Consider the following 17,926-nt stretch of genomic DNA (forward strand, 5'->3'; position numbering starts at 1 on the left):
ATCTATCTATCTGTCTGTCTGTCTGTCTGTCTGTCTGTCTGTCTGTCTCCCTTTATTCTTTGTTAGCAAGCCAAAAAATTTACACACACACACACACACACACACACACATATATATATATATATATACACATACACACACATACTATATATAACATATGTATAGAGCTACACCCCTACATATACATAACATATGAATATTAAACACTGAAAGTGTTTGACTAATTAAAATCTATTTCTGGTTCCGGATCGTGGTGCTGGCAGACGTCAGGGCGATCGCTCCTCCCACCATCTGATTTTCTCTCGTCGGGGGACCCTGAAAGGGGTTGGAAGTCACCTTGGAGGGGCGACAAGTGGGGAAGAGGACCTTCCGATTGATTGCAGAAGGGCAGTAGCCCTTCTGTTTGAGCCAGAGCAGCTCTTCGGACCGACAGAGAAAAGATCGGCCACTCCCATGGCCCATCACTAATGCCATTTCCAGCCAAGGCCAAACTTACAACTAAGCACTTGAAAGCACAGTGGAGGAACTGGGTGAGATCTGCCTTCTCCCTATTCCAACTTCATCCCTCTGCAAGGAGAGAGGGAAGGAAACCTTTTCTTTCCCACCCTCTAAAATGGCGGCGTTTGATTACATAGGGGCAAAGAAAACCTTGAAAAATACAATTAACTAATTGGACTTACATCCCTCTTATATTTGGCTACCCAAAAGGTCCTATCTTCACAGGAACCTGCTATTTTATGTATTTGACAAAAAAGAAGAAAAAAGACGAAGAAGAAACTAAAACTAAATTGGATAAAAACCTAGTCTTTCTGAAAAGGATTTTAAATACTACTGGGGACATCTTTTGGTCAAGCTTGGCATAGAAAGTGAATATCTCTGGCAAATAGATCTGTCTACAACTCAGATTTGTCCTTCGTATTATCTAAAGATAAAAAGCTGAAACAGCTGGGAGGTGAATTTGGCTTCTAAGAACTATGGAGGTGAACATTTACTGTCTTTTGTTTAAAAATTAGTCTCCACTAAAGGACTATCTATAACTATTCCACAAATGGAGGGGGACCAGCTACAAACTTTGATTAATTATAAGCTTATACTTGAAAATCCTTGAAGTTATTGAGATAATTAATTCCAGTCTGAAAGATAAAGGCACTAGCTTGAAATTACAAACCCAGACTTACTGAGTTGTAAAGAACTTACAACTCAGAAAATAACAAAAGCAGAAGAAATCAACACTAAGACAGAGGACCTTAAGGAACAACAAGAAGATATTGAAAACTAATACCCAAATCCTGATTGCAACTAAAGAATCTACAACTCAAAAAGTAACAGAAGCGGAAGAAAATAATATCAAAATAGAGGATGCTAAAGATCAACAAGGACAGTTTATTGAAAACCTAGACAACCAAGTAACTATAAAATTGGATACAACCTTCTACTCAAACCAGAAGAAACCAGAGGAAGAAAAAGACCAGATTTGAAGATAAAGATATTAGAGCAAATACAGAGATTTGAACTACTAGGGCAACAATTTAATGATTATAAATGGTCTAGCTTTTCTGGAAAATTGATGACCAAATGGTCTCCTTTGATTCAAGCAATATGTGCTGGAATGAAGGGAAACCTATCTGACAACTTAAAGGCATTGGTTTGGAAACCTGGTTGACAGAAAAAGAAAGCTAGAGTTAGGTTTAAAAAATGATCTACTAGAGAGATCCTAAAGGTTACCCTACTAGTAAGGTGTGATGTATTAGGATGAGAAATAGAAAATGTCTATGAAACAAAATCAGAATATATTTATGTATGTACTGTGTGTATTTTAGATATTATAACTAGTGAAATAATGGAAATTTGGATTATGGATGTTATTATGGAATATTAAAGGTTAAACTTGAATAGTGTAACTAAAATTAAGAATTAGATAAAATTCAAAACAGGACATGGATATGTATAAGTAAAAATAGATTGATAAATGTAGGTTATTTTACTAGTAAGATGTGATGTACTAAGATGAGAAATAGAAAATGTTCATAAAACAAAATTAGAATATATTTATGTAAGTACTATGTGTATTCTAGATGTTATAACTTTTGTGTAGTGAAATAACGGAAATTTGGGTTATGGATGTTATAATGGCTGTTAAAGGTTAAACTTGAATACTGTAACTAAAAATTAAAAATTAGGTAAAATTCAAAAACAGGACATGGATATGTATAAGTAAAAATAGGTTGATAAATGTTTTAACTGAGCTTGTTAAGGTTAGGAATTTATTAGTTTAAGCATGTCATGTTAAATGTTAAGGGAAATAGAGAAGGTTTTTTTTTGATAATGTAACCTGAGATATGTACTAAAAAAATCTGTTATTGAATTATTGATTACCCAGTCACCATGATGCTTTCTAAATACTTGGATGTTAAATTGGAAAACTAATAAAACTTGTTATAAAAAAAACTATTTCCTCCCCCACCCCCACCCCTATGTGTCCGTCTGCCTCCTTTGCCATCTGTGTTAACGATTTTATCTGCTGTATTATTTTTAATTGATGATTTAAATACTTTTATGTTGTATGCTGCCCAGAGTCACTGGACACAAAATGGATGGCAAATAAATTTCATAGTAAAGGAATTAAATAAATACATACATACATACATTAAATCAATCAAAGAGGCCAGATTAAAAAAAGAAACCTAATACATCACAAAATCAATTAAACATAACGGAACATTGAACAAATAATAAACATTAAGATCCAGCCTAGGACCAAACCAGGTTTTCAAAGCTTTCGGGAACCCCAGGAGAGAGGGCGCTGTCCTTACCTTTGATTCCAGAGAGTGGGGGCTGCAACAGGAATACTCAGCACTGGAAACTTGGACAATTAATTGGGTTTTTGTAGCTTCCTTCCGTAGGTGGGGGGATTTTATTTTACAAAATGAAAACTTACAAATAAAGGAAATTGGAAAGTAGAAATGAATTTTAATAAGATTATTTTCTATTTTAACCATCTATTTTCTTTATGTACACTTATATTCCTTAAAGTTTACTTTCAGTATATTCTCATATCTTTCTATTCTATTCCTCCAATATATTTATTTATTGCTGATTTCTGTATTTATGTTCTCTTAATCTCTGTCTATTGTCACTCTCTGTAGGGTTATGCTTTATTTTTTTTCCCTCAGAGTTCAGTCTGATTTATTTATTTAGCTTCTGGTTTCTATTTCTGTCCTGCCAGGTCTTTAGGTTTTCTTGTTCTTTTTCTTCTTTTTTTGTTCCTGGTGAGGCATCTCACGTTGTCTGCTCTTCTTCTGAATCTTTGCTTCATGTAAAGGAAATGGCTTGAAGAAAGATACTGCACATTTCTTGAACCTGTGTATTTCATTATTGCCTGGCCAACTATCTGACAAATATCACTGATATGGTAATTTCTTCATGAATCATTTTGGGAGATAAATTGGGTGGAATCACTGTAATGTTATCTCCACACTTATTTCTATTCAACATGTTTCCACTCCATAGATTCAACTCTTATTCCCAGGAAAAGGGATGGTTTACGACTATAAACTGGATGATGCTGGAATTAGTAATATTGAAGAAGATGAGGATGAAGATATTGTAGAGGTATATTATATTTTATAATTTTATTTAATACTTTTATTATATTTACAACCCTGCAAATTATACTGGGTTACTACATCTAATGAATTATTTCTCTCAAATTAATTTGTAAAAGGGCTACAGCTGTAGTTCTCATCTATCAACTACCTTGTTCACTTACCATTTGAATTTATAACAACACTGAAAAAGTAGAATTACAAGGTCCTTGAACTTCTGGACATTGAAGCATCCCCATAGTCACATGGCTGCATTTTGGACACTTTGCAACCATGAACATTTGTGATGCTTATAGCATCCTGCATGCATTTAATCACCATTTCTAACCTTCACAGCCAGCTTTTTACAAACTAAATCAGTGGAGAAGTGGCTGAAAGTTGCAAGTCATGGTCACATGCTATTGTGCTTAGCAATCCACAGTGATACATTTATTGACCACAGTGCAACTGAAAACCTAAATCCAGTGCAATCATGTGATGTTTCACTTAATTATTGTGTCACATAGCAACAGAGTTGCCAGTCCTGATTATGATCAGTAAGCGAAGGCTACTTGTATATCAGATTATGCATGTACTTTATTTAAGTCTGTAGCAAGTAGATCAGTACTCTAATGCCTTTCTGGACAATGATAGAACTTGAGATCACCCATAAGTATCCCATGCAGCTGCTTCTCACGGGGAGACTGCAGAACATTGGGTGGTGGGTTTAGATCTGTGTGTGTGTGTGTGTGTCAGATCTCTGGGAGACAAAGCTATCTTGCTTAACCAGGGTGGACACCTTCCAAGGGATACTGGATATGCATACTTCCTTTTCCAGTTAGTTTCAGAAATTGCTTGTGAACTGCTTTTTGGCTATTAGGAACCCTTGGAATGAGAGGTTTTACAGCATAAACATAGATCATAATAGTAAAGTTGGAAGGGACCTTGGAGGTATATCTAGTCCAACCCCCTGCTAAGGCAGGAAAACCTATACCATTTCAGACAAATGGCTGTCCAGCCTCTTCTTAAAAACTTCCAGTGTTGGAGCATTCACAGCTTCTGGAGGCAGGTTGTTCCATTGGTTAATTGTTCTAACTGTTCTAATTGTTTCCTTAGTTCTAGGTTGCTTCTCTCCTTGATTAGTTTCCATTCATTGCTTCTTGTCCTGCCTTCGGGTGCTTTGGTGAATAGCTTGACTCCCTCTTCTTTGTGGCAGCCCCTGAGATATCGGAACACTGCTATCATGTCACCCCTAGTCCTTCTCTTCATTAAACTAGACATACTCAATTTCAGCAGCCGTTCCTTATATGTTTTAGCCTCCAGACCTCTAATCATCTTTGTTGCTCTTCTGTGTACTCTTTCCAGAGTCTCAACATCTTTTTTACATCATGGTGACCAAAACTGGATGCAGTATTCCAAGTGTGGCCTTACCAAGGCATTGTAAAGTGGTATTAATATTTCATGTCGTCTTGATTCTATCCCTCTGTTAATGCAGCCTAGCACTGTGTTGGCTTTTTTGGCAGCTGCAGCACACTGCTGGCTCATATTTAACAGATTGTCCACTAGGACTCCGAGATCCCTCTAACACAGGGGTGTCAAACTCAATTTCATTGAGGGCCACATCAGCATTGCGGTTGCCCTCAAGGGGCCGGGTGGGTAGGGCCAGGGTGGGCGTGGCCTGCTGGGTGGGCGTGGCCAGCTCTACATCGTTGGCATCAAGGGTGCCTATGGGGGCCCGGGCAGGAGTGGGACAGATCTGAGGGTCTCTGGCAGGAGGAGGGTCTCTGGGCCAGGGCCAAGGCAGTGGGAGCCGTTCCCTCCCTGTTTCCAGGATGGCTTCGCGGGCCGCATGAAACCACTTCGCGGGCCGGATCTGGCCCCCGGGCCTTGTGTTTCACATGTCTGCTCTAACAGTTACTACTATTGAGCAAGGTACCCCCTATACTATACCTGTAGATTTGGTTTTTCTTGCCTAAATGTAGAACCTTACTTTTTTCACCATTGAATTTCATTTTGTTAGATAGCGCCCCGTGTTCAAGTCTGTCCAGATCCTCCTGTATCTTAAGCCTGTCTTCTGGCTATTCCTGCCAGCTTGGTGTCATCTGCAAATTTGATGAGTTCCCCATCTATTCCCTCGTCCAAATCATTGATGAAGATGTTGAAGAGCACTGGGCCCAGAACAGAGCCCTGGGGCACCTCACTACACACTTCCCTCCATGTAGATGCGGTTCCATTGAGTACAGCCAGTCAGCCAGCTACAAATCCATCTGGTGGTGATGCTGTCTAACCCACATTTTTCTATCTTATCAAGTAGTAGTTTGTGATCTACTTTATCAAATGCCTTACTGAAGTCCAAGTAAATTATATCCACAGCATTCCTCTGATCCACTAATTTTGTCACTTGGTCAAAGAATGCAATAAGATTTGTCTGGCATGATCTGTTTTTGACAAACCCATGTTGGCTTTTAGTAATGATTTTGTTTGTCTCTAGGTGCTTGCTGATTTGTTGTTTGATTATCTTTTCCAGAATCTTTCCAGGTATTGAGATCAGGCTGATAGGTCTGTAAATTCCTGGATCCATTTTTTTTCCTTTTTTGAAGATGGGAACTACATCAGCTCTTTTCCAGTCCTCTGGTAGTTCCCCAGTGCTCCAGGATCTTTGAAAAATATAGTTCAGTGGTTCTGAGATCACATCTGCCAGTTCCTTGAGAACCTTGGGGTGTAATCCATCTGGTCCTGGTGATTTGAACTTGTCTAGGCTGGACAGGTGCTCACTTACCATTTTCTTGCCTATCTTAACTTGTGTTTCTATTCTGTTTTTATGGCACTATTTTTGATAGGTTGGTCTGTTTTTTCCCTTTGAGTAAAGACAGATGCAAAAAACGAGTTAAATAGTTCTGCTTTCTCCCTGTTGCTTGTCACCTTCTTGCCACTTTCATCCACTAATGGACCAATCATTTCCTTCACTTTTTTCTTGTTTTTTATATATTGAAAGAAGCTTTTTTGTTATTTTTGACTTTGGTCGCAAGCCTTAGTTCATTTTAAGCCTTAGCTTTCCTCACTTCGTCTTTGCAGGCTCGGGCTATTTGCTGATATTCTGACTTAGTTATATGCCCCTCTTTCCACTTTCTATAAATCCTTTTTATCTTTCAATTTATCAGAGAGTTTTTTATGCAGTCATGCTGGGTTTTTTTGAGAGCTGTTATTTTTCCTCTTTGTTGGTATTGTGCTAGACTGGGCTTTTATTATCTCACTTTTTAGAATTTCCCAAGCTTCTTGAGTTGTTTTCCGCTTGAGGATCTCATCCATGGAATCCTTCCCAAGCTCTCTCTACATTTATTGAAATTAGCTCTCTTAAAGTCCAAGATTCTAGTTTGACTGTATTCTATTGCTTGTGCTTCCATAATGTTGAATTCCAATATTGCATGATCTGTTCTGAACCAGCCCTCTTCTCGCACCCCTAATCAAAAGAAGAGTCTGGAAAGCATCCAAGACCAAAAGGCTTCTGCCAAGTTTTAATTACACTGTTACAAAAATACAAGAGCTTGACTTCTCAAACGGAAAAGTTGCTTTCAGCAACCAGCCCCTCCCCAAACACTTCTTTTATAGAGAGCTCAGGGCGTGGTCTCCCTGTGCCTCCTCCCGAGGAGTCCCATAGCCTTTCTTTGTTTGTCCCTGCTCGTCTGCCTCCTGCGTCGGGCGTCCTTGAACAGGGCCAGCTGTGGGTCATCATCCTCCGCACTCTCGGGCTCACACAGCTGAGAAGAGGTTCCCGGCAGAGGACTCTGCAAAGCCTCCAAATCATCATCAGCCGGTTCGTTTCCCTCCTCCCCCACATCTGAGTCCTCCGATACATCGGACCCGGCTGTCGGACCCACAGGCTGGCCCTGAGTCACAACACTATCCCGCACCGCAGGGCCCTTCCCCCGGGTCTGCCGATCCGGATGCGGTCGGGATGGGAACTGTTCGTGAAAAGCAGTCACCAACGCAGGGGCATGAACGGCGGTCGCGTCTTCCCATGTGAAGTCCTCCGGCCCGTACCCTTTCCACTCGATCAGGTACTGGAAGCGACCTTTCAGCCAGCGGGAATCCCTGATGCTGGCGACCTCGTACTCGGGGGTGCTGTCGCCATCACGAGGTCCTGATGGGGGAGGTTCCGCTTGGCGAAGTGGACAAGCCGGTTGTTCGGGGACCAACAAGGACCGATGGAAGACGGGGTGCACGCGCAGGGAACGTGGCAGAGTTAAACGATAGGCGACCGGGTTGATGACGGCCTCGACTGGGAACGGTCCAAGGTAACGGTGGTCCAGCTTCCTCGCCGGCCGAGTGGATGGTAGGTTCCTGGTGGACAGCCAGACCCGATCCCCCACCGATAATGGAGGCGTATCCCTTCTCGACCGATCGGCGAACCTCTTATAGTCGGCCTTGGCCTTCTCCAGCTGCCGTCGCACCAACCGATGGATCGCCTGTAACTCCGCCATGAATTCGTTCGCTGCCGGCTCCGGTGAGTCCACGGGAGAAAGGGGGAAAAACCGAGGGTGATAACCCACATTGGCCAAGAACGGTGTCATCTGCGTGGAGGTGTGCTGCGAGTTGTTAAAGGCAAACTCGGCTATGGCCAAATAGTCCACCCAATTGTCCTGCTGCAGGTTAACGTAGCAGCGCAGATACTGCTCCAAAATGCCGATGACCTTCTCGGTACCCCCGTCGGTCTGAGGATGATGCGCGGACGAGAGGCAAACCTTAATGTCCAACGCCCGCATCAACTCCTGCCAGAAGCGGGCTGTAAACTGGGCCCCCCTATCGGAGACGACTCTATCGGGAAGGCCGTGCAGCCGGAACACCTGTTGGATGAACATGCGACTAGTGGCGCGAGCTGACGGTAAGCCGCGACAGGGGATGAAGTGCGCCATCTTGGTCAACATGTCCACCACCACAAACACTGTCGTGAAGCCGGAGGATGGGGGTAGATCCGTCAGAAAGTCCATGGACACAGCCCCCCAGGGTCTCTTGGGCGTTGGCAAAGGCTGCAGTAAACCAGGCGGGGCCCCTGTCGCTGACTTGGCCTGCCTGCATGGGACGCAGGAGGTGACATAAGACTGGACATCGTGTCGGACTCGGGGCCACCAGAATGTACGGGAGACCAGGTTCAGAGTCTTGAACAGGCCAAAATGCCCCGCAGCCGGGTTATCATGACATTGGCTGAGGACGAGTCCCCTGAGTGGCCCTCCTGGAACATAGAGCCGGTCACGATAATACAGGAGTCCATCCGTGACCGACCAAGGTGAATCTGGCCCCACCTCTTCCTTCCGCTGAGCCACCCACGCCTCCTGCTGCTGCGCCTCCCGGATCCGAGCCCGTATATCCACCGGCTCCCGCACCGCAGCAAAAGACTCGACGGGGATCACGGTCCTGGGCGGAAGCTTGTCTTCCACTCGGGTGTACTCGGGCTTCCTGGACAGAGCATCCGCTCTCTGGTTGTGCCCGCTTGGTATGTACCGCACCCGGAAGTCAAACCTCGCAAAGAAGAGGGACCACCAGATCTGGCGTTGGTTCAAATTCCGAGCGGTCTGCAGGCTTTCCAGATTCTTGTGGTCCGTCCGGACCTCGATTTGATGCCGCGCCCCCTCCAGATGATGCCTCCAAGCCTCGAACGCCGCCTTGATGGCCAGCAGCTCCTTCTCCCAGATGGTATAGTTGCGCTCCGAGGGATTCAATTTCCGTGAGTGATACGCGCAAGGGAAAAGGGTACCGTTGGGCGTCGCTGCCTGGAGTAACACGGCCCCAATGGCAATGTCGGAGGCGTCCGCCTCCACGACAAACGGCCGTTGCGGGTCAGGATGCTTCAAGATGGGCTCCTTCATGAAGGCGTCCTTCAAAGCTTGGAACGCCTGTTGTTCGGGGGCGTTCCACTGGAACCGAGTCTTCTTCTGCAGGAGCCGGGTGAGGGGGGCTGTCAAGGCAGCAAAGCCAGGGATGAATGTCCGATAGTAGTTGGCAAATCCAAGAAGTCGCTGAATATCCTTCACGCGACGCGGGGGTTGCCAACTCTGCAACGACTCAACTTTACTCGGTTCCATGGCGATGCCCTCAGGAGAAATGCGGTGACCCAAGAAATCAATGGTCACCTGGTAGAACTGGCACTTCTCCAACTTGGCAAACAGCCGATGTTTCCGGAGGCGCTGCAGGACCTGACGGAGATGCTGATGATGCGCTTCACGCGACGGGGAGTAAATCAGGATGTCGTCCAGGTAAATCACAACAAACTGGTCCAACAGATCCCGAAAGACGTCATTCATAAAATGCTGAAACACAGCGGGGGCGTTGGTCAGGCCAAACGGCATCACCGTGTACTCGAAATGTCCATAGCGAGTACCAAACGCCGTCTTCCACTCATCACCCGGCCGAACCCTGACGAGGTTGTAAGCTCCACGCAGGTCCAGTTTCGTGAAGATCTTAGCCTCCCGGAGTCGGTCCAAGAGCTCGGGGATGAGGGGCAGCGGGTAGCGGTTACGCACCGTGATAGCGTTGAGTTTCCGGTAGTCACAGCAAAGCCGTAACTCGCCCGACTTCTTTTTGACGAAGAGCACGGGCGCAGACATTGGCGAGGACGAGGGCCGGATGAAACCACGAGCCAAGTTCTTTGTCAGGAAGTCCCGCAATGCAGCCAACTCGGGCTCCGACATGGAGTACAAACGCCCCACTGGGAGAGGCGCATCAGGGACTAGGTCAATGGAGCAGTCGTAGGGCCTGTGCGGGGGTAATTGGTCCGCCTCTGACTCGCTGAACACGTCAGCAAAGTCGGACAGTTCGGGAGGCAAGGAAACCCCTGGGGAACCCTCCACCTGGCCGGCACAGATATGGCGGGTGTGGTCCACGCACTGCAAACTTGGGAAGGTGACCAAGTTCTGAGACCAATAGATCTGTGGATCATGCGCCTGGAGCCACGCCAGTCCCAAGACCACGGGGAAGTGCAGATCCGAAGTGACGTAGAACTGAATGGCCTCCACATGGGTACTGATGGCCATACACACGGGTTGCGTGGCGGCCGTGATAGGCCCGGACAGGAGCACTCGACCATCGATGGTCTCCACAAGCATGGGCGGATCCACTGGACACTGGGGAACAGCCCATTTGGCCACAAAGGCCGAATCCATAAAGTTAGTGGTAGCCCCAGAGTCAATTAAGGCATGGACCGGAATCCCCTCTGGCTTGCCAGGGAGGATCAGTCGTGCCTCCAAAATCAAATGCCGTGGAGGTTCACAGGCACCGTCGGAACGGCGTCGCTCGGCGTGATCGTTGTGGGTCGCCCGATCTTTCACACCGTCTAGATCGGGCTCGGGCCGTTTCCCGATAGCAAAGCAGGGGACTTTCTCGGGGCAGGCTTGGTCACTGACGCCCGCTGACGCTTCTTCGGGCAAGAAGCAGCCAAATGTCCAGGGTCCCCACAGTAAAAACACAACCCCTCCGATCGTCGTCTGTCCATTTCCGTCACCGATAGACGGGACCTGGCGGCACCCAGCTCCATTGGCTCCTCCCTCTGGACTGGGGGCTCACGCACAACAGGGGCGGCAGGGGTCTGTGGGGTGGCACGGCGACTCTTACGCTGCTGCAGCCGGGCATCGATCCGCAGACAAAGATGGATCAGCCCATTCAGGTCTGAGGGAATGTCCACGCGGGCCAGCTCATCCAACATCTCCTCTGACAAGCCATCCTGAAAGGCATCCACGAGCGCAGCCTCATTCCAGGCGGAATCCTGGCTAAGCAGCCGGAAATCGCTGATATAAGCCTGTAGAGGGCGCTGACCCTGCCTCAAAGCTTTCAGGCGTCGGGTGGCAGTCTGCGCCTTAATCGGGTCCTCGTACATGAGGCGCATATGGTCACAAAACCCCCCAAAGTTATCCAACAAAGGGCTAGGCTGTGCCAACAGAGGCGTGCCCCAACGAGCTGCATCTCCCGACAGAAGGCTCAACACGAATCCCACCTTATCTCGGTCAGTGGGGAAATCAGCTGCTCTCACGCTGATATAAAGCTGGCATTGTCCCAGGAAGGCAGGAAACAGTTCTGGTTTACCAGCAAATTTATCCGGCATAGCTATCTGACATTTCCTCCTGGGTGGGGGGGCAGCATGTACCTGAGCCTGCAGTTGTGCCACCTGAGTGGCCAGCAAGGTGAGTTGCTGGTTGAGCTGGGCATTCTCGGCAAGAAGCTGCTCCATCGTAGTATTAAGGGGTGGGTGGCTGAAAGCAAACTGTTCTGAACCAGCCCTCTTCTCGCACCCCTAATCAAAAGAAGAGTCTGGAAAGCGTCCAAGACCAAAAGGCTTCTGCCAAGTTTTAATTACACTGTTACAAAAATACAAGAGCTTGACTTCTCAAACGGAAAAGTTGCTTTCAGCAACCAGCCCCTCCCCAAACACTTCTTTTATAGAGAGCTCAGGGCGTGGTCTCCCTGTGCCTCCTCCTGAGGAGTCCCATAGCCTTTCTTTGTTTGTCCCTGCTCGTCTGCCTCCTGCGTCGGGCGTCCTTGAACAGGGCCAGCTGTGGGTCATCATCCTCCGCACTCTCGGGCTCACACAGCTGAGAAGAGGTTCCCGGCTGAGGACTCTGCAAAGCCTCCAAATCATCATCAGCCGGTTCGTTTCCCTCCTCCCCCACATCTGAGTCCTCTGATACATCGGACCCGGCTGTCGGACCCACAGGCTGGCCCTGAGTCACAACATGATCACTTCCTCCCAAGGTTCCTGTGGCTTCAACACCTTCTATCATTTCATCTCTGTTAGTGAGAATTAGATCCAAAATCTGTTAATAATCAGTTAATAAGTTAAGTTAAGTTAAGTTTCCTCCAAACCTTAGCAAATGAAGTTTTAAATATAGGTTTTTTGAAAGTTACAAATGGACTAAGAATCCAGATGGATTTGAAGTAAGATTTTGGAATTAATCATTAAATTCTTTGTTGCAGTCATGTAGCAAGAGAGCCGTGTTATCTATGGTAGCCAAAACTCAGAAAAAGTCTGGTAGCACTTTTGCCCACTAACAAATTTTATTGAAAGGAATAAACTGCAGCTCTCTTCATCAAAGTATATTATATTACGTTTACAGAAATCTGAACATCTATTAAGAAAGTTAACTTATCCAAACAATGACATAAGATTAGTTTAGCAACATCTGTTCTTGACAAATCCATGCTGGCTTCTGTTAATTACTTCAAGTTTCTCTAGATTGATCATTTGTTTTCTGCTCTAGAATCAATGTCAGTTTGATTGGTCTGTGGTTTCCTGCATCCTCCTTTTCCCCTTTTTGAAACTAGTTCATTTAATATAATACATTTTTAAAATATATATTTTATTTATATCCATGATCTACTTGGGAGATCATTTGTTCACGTTAATATTGTGAGTAAAATATGAATATTTTTTATTCCTTTACAACAAGAGCTTACAAAGTAATGTTTCTTCTTTACTCAAGCTATCATACCTGATGATATGATCATTTACATATATATTTTTCCAAGTCATTTACAGATTCTAGTGCCTAAAGAGCAAATAATCTGCCCTATCCAGGCATGCGTAAATTATTGCTCTAACTTCATTCATAATCATATTATACTTTTTGAGATGAATTCTTCAAAGGTACAATCATCACTTTCAAATCAAGAATATGGCATTTTTAACATTGTGAACATATTTCAAATCATTCAAAAGAATCAATTGAGTGTCTTCACAGCTTCACAGAACACTTTATTTCCTTGAGTCCAAAAATTATTTTCTCGCCCTACCATATACAAATATAATAAACTTAAACTTAAGACCATAAAATCAGAACATTTAACTTTGTAATACCAGTAGATAAAATTGCATAATGCATATATTTCCATAAACTTAACCAGCGAAAAATATTTTGTATGTGTATTGTTGTTTTAAATGGTTATGGAAACTGGTACAGTAATAAACTATAAGTCCCTAGCTTGAACACTTGTAGAGAAAGAACAATTCAGCGAAATGTGCCATTTTTCCCAATGTTAAGGATCAGGTTTGATATGAATTCTCTAAGTAACTATTAGTAACCTGTTTTTTGACTACTATGTTTCTCCACAAATTTTAAATCTAAGAATATTAACTGGAGCTTGTCTTAAAAATTGCTTTTCAGGCAAATGCTGTATAATCAGTAAATCTTGTAAAAATTGTAAATTTTGAAGTGCACAACCATTGTTTTCACTCTTGAGGAAATGTGACTTTTCAGCATTTGGCTCCCCCAACCCAAATTCAGCAATAAATCATGGGATGTCTAACTTTACATAGATAAACATATTTCCCAGATTACTATTAGCAATAGGCCCACAGCCTCCATTTTGTTAGTTAAGAATCTTGATCGCAAAAGAATCAAGCCAAACAAAATAGTTAATTTTCCACTGTTACTATCTGTATGTCTTAGTGCCTCTCTAATGCACTAAGGTGCAAACCCCTGCCTCTCTCAGGAATTAATGGATTCTTGCTGTGATGCTTCATGACCTTGAAGCTGAATGGTTGCTGATTGCTTATATAACTCCCTACTCTGAGCTGAGAATCATTGGTCCTCATCTTCCCACAGAGCTGGAATGTTACCTTGAGAAAAGGTGTTTGGGTGTTGTGCAACTCTGTGTGTTGTGTGTGTGTGTGTGTGTGTGTGTGTTGATGCAGATGTCTAAGGCAGAGAGGGGGAGCTGGAAGAAAAACCTCTGGGTTTCCAAGTGAAAGTAGCAAAACAAAGGCAAATGGCTTTAAAATAAGCCATTTGTGCCAAGTCACAACTAAGAAATTTGACTTCAGTACCAGTAATAAATGACTGAACAAGCAAATTGTTATTCAACTTTTGTAAAAACCTACCCTGAGCCTAACTAAAGTCTATCAAACCTCACAGTCAATATTAGTGAGACTCCAGACAGTTCCATATCACTACCATTTTCACTCCCCAGCCCCTCAAATGGAGTTTAAAGGCAAACAGTAAACTTGTACGCTACCATCAGCTTCCAAACTGAAACATGACCATGAACCAATCAGGGTCCCCTTCAACTTTCAAACAATGTTATTTTCCATCCACATTTTTGGTATATTTTATATGCATTTGATTAACAATACACCATTTTGACTGGTTACTAAGCACTGAAATGGTAGTATCTCACATGATGCTCTGGTGGCTAGACTCTGTTGGAAGGGAGTGACTACGTTAACACCAAAAATCAAAACTGAGGTGACACAAATGCCACTGATGGTGAAGAAATGGTCCATGGATAAGTCTCAGTGTTTCAAATGTGAGTTCACATACATTGTTTCTGAGCTGGGAATAAATGGGCACATCTGCCAAGCACATATGATGGTATAAGGTCACAAACATTTTGATATGATGCTGGAGTAATGCAAGGACCCCATGTGGAAATACTTTACATTGGGGAGGACTGTGTAGAAAGAGTTTCCTCCTTTAAATTTCTGGGAGTCTACCTCTGTGAAGATCTGACCTGGAAAGTTAACACAACCCAGGTGGCTAGAAAGGCCCAACAGAGGCTTCACTTTCTTAGGGTCTTGCAGAAGAACAGGGTAGAACAACGGCTAATGACCCTCTTTTACCGGTCTACTATAGAGAGCGTCCTCTCGTATGGTATTGTGGTTTGGTATGCTGGTCTGACAGCCGCAGACAGGAAAGTATTACAGAGGGTAGTGAGCACAGCACAAGACATTGTGGGCTGTTCCCTGACACCACTGGATGACATCGCCAGGGCTCGTTGCCTTGGAAGAGTGAGGAAAATTCTCAGGGATGACTCACACCCTGGACGGTATCTCTTTACTCTCCTACCATCCAGTAGGAGATATAGGAATATAGCCAGCCGTACTTACAGGCTGAAAAATCGCTTTTATCCGTGGGCTGTTAGGCTTTTAAATGGGACATAATCTCTGTGAACTTATGCAGAATTGACTTGAGAGGCCGGTGTGTGGTGTAGTTGGTTCACATGGTGTGGTAGGATGGAGGGTTTGTTGTCACTGTGTGTTGGGGGGAGAGAGCACGGGGGGAGGCTCAGCTAATCTCAATGTACACATGTACTTTGACAATAAAGGTTTATTATTATTATTTGTCATATGTAACTTTTTAAGGGAGCTCCAATCTTTAAAAAATGGCGATGCTCTTTATTCATTTATTTATTATTTTGCTGCCTATCTCACCATAAAGCAGCTCTTAAAATGAGTCTTACAGCATCATCCAATCATCAATAAAATAATAGAAATCTATCCTTTTTACTGTTATTTTAGTACAATATTGGTTGAATTACTTTAAAAGATGCTATGCTAATGGGAAAATGATCTGTGTTTGTTACATAATGCCATATTCCTAGGGGCAAAAATTCAGGATTTTTTTGAAATAAATTCAATTTTGCATTATTCTCAAGTCAAAGACTCTTCTTATAATCATATTGACCTATTGCCTTGTTAAATTAATTTTTAAAATACATTTACTACAATACTGGTGAAAGGTTTAATGTGTTCATAAACAAAACACATTGCTCCAAAGTAGTCTAGTTCTATTCTAAAAAATAGAATGGACTTTATTAAATTTAAAACTACATAGCATTATATTAAAATGTCACTGTCTTTCCCCACCAGATTTTTAAAGCACTTGACAGTACAAGTTCAATTCACTTTCAAATTGTTATTGGAAATGCTTTTGAAAATAAGTTCATTGTTATAATGAATTAGTTATACCTACCAGTAGAAGCAACAATTAGTAGGCCAGAGCTATGCAGCATTTCAAATAACCAATCCTAAACTTTAGTAAAGTAAAATAAAAGTCTCCCTGCCAATGTTTTAATGAAAGTCAGCAACAGAGGCTAAACAAGGTGAAGTTAAAGCTCTAGCAGCAACATTCGGTTCACATTCACCACCAAACTTTCTATTATCTCAGCTTCTAAAATAGGGAAGAAAAAGCCTTATTTTCAAGCTAACAAGGAACTTCTGGAAAATAAAACATTTCCAAAGTTTCTGATGATTTGCTTGGATAAACCAAGAAAGATGTTCAAGTTGGTAATCTTGCTCCAGGTCTGCTCCCTTAATATGAGGCTTCTTTATTCTTTCCTGCTTAGTAAATATGGTACAGAAGCACCGTGGCTTGAGTGCTTGGAATGCTAGACAGGAGATTAGCGAGCTCGCGTTTGAGACCTGAGAGCTGCCAGGGGGCAGGGTTGAGCTCTTGTCCTTCACTCCAGCTCCTGCCAGGTACATGAAAGGAGCCCCCGACTGGGTGTCCCCAGGGCAACGGTGATGTCACTTGCTAATTCTTTCAACCCAAAAACACCTCGAAAGCCTCCCTTCCTTTTCCAGACTTCTAGGCTGCTCTAATCTGAGCAGTGTACAATTTCCCAATATGTACTTGTGATTAAAAACAATTCAAATCAGAAGTTAAAACAAAATTATACATTATAAAAATATGCCAAAAAATGAGACATACTTGGACAAATAAAATCAGTTCATCTTTAGAAAGAATAGCTCCAGCCAACCAGCTCCCATGGTTTGGTAAAACAGCCAGGTTTTTATTAATTTCCTGAAGGACAGGACGAAGGGGCTTTTTGTCAGAGATTTTATATGTTTGTTTGATCTAGACATCTTCCAATTCCAATTGACTCGTGGTAGTTTACAGAATAAAAACAGAACAGCAAATATTCAACCCAGATAAAAGCATCCCAATAAACACATGATAGATCCGGTCACCATAATCAGTCATGTACCTAACAAGGTTCTCCAATCACCCTATCCCAAATCTGGGAGAAGAGGCAAGTTTTAAGGTCTTCTAGAATTGTATCAAGATGGGAAGCATCTGGATCTCAGACACCACATTCCAGAGAGCTGGTGCTACATGAAGATACAGGATTTTATAGAACTAGAAATTTATTTGCATATGGGAATCCTATGACCTCCGGATATATTTCGCAAAGGCAAATGGATATAAATATAAACCAGAGTTCAAATGAGCCGTGTTCTTTTACAAATTATATAGAGAGAATCAATAAAAAAAATTATATATAGCACCAATGGAAAAAAAAAACATTTTAAAAATGGTGAAGGGAGAATTTAAAGAGCATTAAAACACTTATACAACATTAAGTGCTGTTATTCTTTCTAATTTCTGTCTTTGTTTTGCAAAAATAAAGGGGAAAGTGATAAAAAAGAAAATAGCCTGAAATCACACTACCACTATTAAGCAGTTGCCTACGTATTTTTAATACTACAATCTTTTCCAGGGGCTGAAAAAAGAAAGAAAAAGAGAGGCTGTTAGCTGGAGGCAGCCTGCAAGCCCTGGCTTGCTAATTATAAAATAGCT

At 43.3% G+C, this 17,926-nt stretch overlaps 1 protein-coding gene across 1 annotated transcript in view; it reads left to right on the forward strand.

The window, feature by feature from the left end:
* Positions 1-17,926, forward strand: part of DNAH1 (dynein axonemal heavy chain 1) — a gene marked incomplete at its 5' end in the record, with an annotated part of 178,122 nt that overhangs the window by 90,858 nt on the left and 69,338 nt on the right. Inside the window, one exon of the mRNA XM_083353407.1 lies at positions 3,511-3,612. Within this exon, the coding sequence (XP_083209533.1) occupies positions 3,511-3,612 (102 nt within the window). The remainder of the gene's footprint in view (positions 1-3,510; positions 3,613-17,926) is intronic.

Source organism: Vipera ursinii (genome assembly GCF_947247035.1).
Source record: "Vipera ursinii genome assembly, chromosome: 2".
Classification (NCBI taxonomy): domain Eukaryota; kingdom Metazoa; phylum Chordata; class Lepidosauria; order Squamata; family Viperidae; genus Vipera; species Vipera ursinii.